Here is a 3,652-nt window from a genome sequence, read left to right as displayed (position 1 = left end):
AATGTTTACTTGTTCCATTGCGTTGTAGTTTCCTCGTCAAGCATAAGGGTAGCCTGCCTGGACCAATCATCCAGAGAGGTACTCCTTGTGTGTAATCCTCGGGGCAATATTTCGTAAACTGGTATTGTTGAATGTTTCAATTCTGGACAACAACATGGGGCCTGGATCTCTAATACTCTACATAGATGTGATCTATCATGTACCTCATTTGCAAGAATGGAAAAGAAAAATAGTTTACTGCACAAATCCCAGTGAGATATGGCTCCACCATTTTAACATACTCAAAGAAAATTTGTAGGACTGAAATTTAGCACAACCAGAAAGTGTCAATCACTCACACAATTAGGCAATAATGAAAACATTTACCCAAAAAATAGGGTCATTGGTTGTACAGAAAGGGTTGACTTCATACTATTTTCGAAAGTTTAGTGCCCGTCTCCATGGTACGGGAACATAGAAGAATTATTTCAGTTTGAAGCTGAAAGGAATTAACTTCAGAATCATGAACCTGCATATATAAGAAACAAAATTATGAAGTCGGCCAGGTAAAACACATATTATGATGTTCAACAAAATTATGAGGTGCAAAAGAAGTTGGTCCTTCAGTGACTGGTTCAACAAAATTATGAGGGAAACAAAAGATTACTGTATTGCTGGTGAAGAATTTAGCTCCTCCCAAATAGAGCCGGCATCATATATACATATTATTCAGTCAAAACACAACAGTTGAGTTATACTGCAAATACCTTTGTCTTGCTCAAAATAATGTATGCTCATGACAATGATCGCAAGGATATAAACCTTCAACCATGTGATGTCAGAAACTTACGGATGCACTAAATGGAATTATTTGCTATGTGCTATTTTAAAGTAACCTGGGAACATTATAGAATTAAGTTTTTTCTTGAGTAAGCAGCAAAATGCATGGCATTTGAATTAGGAGGAGGTGCTAAGATGACACGAATCATAAGAGCGACCCAATGAAAACAAAGCAAGACAAAGCCAAGAAAAATTAAAAAAAAGGAAGCCTAGAGCAAATGAAACAAAAAGGGAAAACTGTACGGCTAGTTATCCATCACTATTCATCAGATCTTTAAATGGGGAACAGTCCCCTGATTGTAACGCATGCGGACGATGATTCCTCATCTGTGGCATGTTAAAGAAATGAGGAACATCCTACATCATGAGAATGACAAAACGATGCCGAGTAGGAATGCAGAGTTGTCATGCAATATTCATGCAATATTGAGAAGCTCAATTCTTAAATGTTGCAAACAAAGTAAGCACAAACTCAAGTAAATATGAATATGTGACGAAAATGACCTTAGATGCTGCAGATGCCGATGAGTGGCAATGTTCTGAACCTGTAGAAATAAAGTATGCGTTGTTAGGGAGGAAGAGGAAACTGAATTTGTTTTCCATTCTGTCCAAATTATATAGCCACCCAAACAAAATAAATGTCATTCAGTTTTGCCGCATATGCTTTTTTTCCGTAAATTTTTTGAGTGTTGAAACATATTTATTTTGAATCTTGAAAGATATTAACTTGCACAAAATATATTGTTTGATCACAGCCCATGATTCAATCTCTTGAAACAACGAAACATGTGTTTTCTTAATTCAAACTACAATGTGGAGGAAACTTAACAAAATGCATTTCCTTCTTCTTATATTATATTTCAGATTATATATTAACTCCATGGTGAAGAAATCCCCGTGCTACAGGAAGCATTCCAAGGACCTCATCATCTGCACAAGGAGAACCTCTTATGAATCAGCAGAATACCTGAAGCTCATACCGGCTGCTGTGGAACATAGTCTATCATCTATGAATAGAAGGTCATAAGTGTATAAGGGGAGGCTGCTCCAGAAAGTACTACATGTAGGTTGTTTATCATTAAATAGTTAAACATAAAAAGGATGATATTTGAGTAATTGTGACCCAAGTAGAAATCTTTTATTGTTTCTGAATTTTTCAACAATTCCTATTGTATAGTGGGTCATGCATGAACAAAATCCCCTAAGCAGAACCCTAACGTAGGACTATAAAACCCAAATGCATGAACAAAATCCCCTATACAACAATAGGAAATTATAGAAACTAAATCATGTAGGAAAGTTGCATATTCTTTGAATATCATGCTTAGCTTTCTCTGATGCTTGCAGTTTTAGGTATTCGAGATGAATGATTTTGCGGCCAAATCTGTCAAGATTTGGGCGGGAAGAAAGATATAGTACTTGCAATTAAACATTCCTCTTAAGGATAGGGAGGGTCCTCATTTCTCAAGCCATGTGTGGAATGTTTTCCTTGCCAATGAAGAGGTGAAGAAGGTGGTGTCAACCAGAGCGCCCATGGCGGCTCTCCAGGAAATTCGTACATGCACACAAAGTCTACGATTCCATATAGGCTGTATAGACAGGTTTATGCGAACAGTAGCATTCACATAATTTCGATGACGAAACCAATCAAACTAATGAGTCTGTCCAAATATATTTAGGATATATTGCACATCTGTTACCACCTAGTTGCTCAATCCCTTTGGTTGAAAGTGTAAAAGAAACTTACCTGCATTACGCCACCGGGAAGAGGAAGAGGACGGCTCCGGCGGCGACGACCCACGGTGAAGGAAGGCGGCGAAGGGCCGGCGGGGCGGGCTCCTGGGGCGATGGGCGAGGCGGCAGGCGGCGGCTCCCGGGGCGACGGGCGCGGCGACCCGCGGCGAAGGGCGTGGCTACGGGAGGCGGCAAAGGGCCGGCGGGGCATCTCCTGGTGCGACGGGCCCGGTGACGGGCGGCGGCTGCGGGAGGCGGCGAAGGGCGAGGCGGCACCTGCGGCAAACGGCGGCGCGAGGCTGCGGGAGGAACAGCCGGGCGGCTTAGCGATCGATGGATCGAAGAGGCTTAATGCGTGGTTGGTAGCATTAAACACAGGAGGATTAAGAGCCATTAGATGTTGATAATGGGTAGATGTGATTGTTTGGATATGTCCCCTCTCTTCCTTTTATAGGGGTAGTAGATGAAGTGGCAAATCTTTAGGAACATAGTACATAGTCAAGATTACAAGATATTTTCGAAATAATGCAACTTTTTTTTTTGCAAATCTGAAATGTAGAATATATATTCAAACACAAAAAAAATTGACATTTCGAAAGTCTTTTGCAAATATGAATATTATTCCTTCATCCATCGTGATCTCACCCAAAACTTGAAAACTTCAATCGCACAAAACTCAACAAAACCTTCGTGAGATCCGTTGGTATAACAAAGCAAATCACTACTTTAAGTACTGTTGCAAACCCATTCTTATTTTATTCTTGCATTATACCTATTGTATTCAAACTTTTCTATGGCTCATACCCCCCCCCCCCCCATTTTGGTGGGGACCCCGACTCGTAAGTCGTGATCACCGAATGCACATGTATAGTGATCCTAAAGATCAATGCTCACTGAACACACAGAAGCTGAATAACAAGAGTCTGACATCCATACATACCGGTTTATACAAATTATGACCATTATGGTCAGGTATTGAGTATATCATCGCAGCGGAAATCTTCGTCGACAACTTGGACCCATGCCATCTGCTTTAATCCTACAGGCATTCTGACTGGGAAGCGTCCTAGCTCGCATGTTCATCACCAAGGTACTCTTC

The 3,652-nt window shown here is 40.7% G+C and overlaps 1 protein-coding gene across 2 annotated transcripts; it reads right to left on the bottom strand.

Moving 5' to 3' along the window:
* Positions 1-278: 278 nt before the first annotated feature.
* On the bottom strand, positions 279-2,956 carry LOC123144468 (vegetative cell wall protein gp1). Of its 2 annotated transcripts, XM_044563624.1 has the most exons (3): positions 2,567-2,956; positions 1,324-1,364; positions 279-508 (listed from the first exon to the last, which is right to left on the bottom strand). In XM_044563624.1, exons 1-3 carry the CDS (start codon positions 2,945-2,947, stop codon positions 463-465), a joined length of 468 nt encoding a protein of 155 aa, XP_044419559.1. In that variant the 5' UTR covers positions 2,948-2,956; the 3' UTR covers positions 279-462. The 2 variants fall into 2 exon arrangements, with proteins under 2 accessions (XP_044419559.1, XP_044419558.1); XM_044563623.1 differs by having other exon boundaries at positions 279-1,364.
* Positions 2,957-3,652: the final 696 nt, after the last annotated feature.

This window comes from Triticum aestivum, chromosome 6D (assembly GCF_018294505.1).
Source record: "Triticum aestivum cultivar Chinese Spring chromosome 6D, IWGSC CS RefSeq v2.1, whole genome shotgun sequence".
NCBI classification, from domain to species: domain Eukaryota; kingdom Viridiplantae; phylum Streptophyta; class Magnoliopsida; order Poales; family Poaceae; genus Triticum; species Triticum aestivum.
Note: the sequence above shows the minus strand (reverse complement) of the source record. Positions and strands in the feature narration are given on the sequence as shown.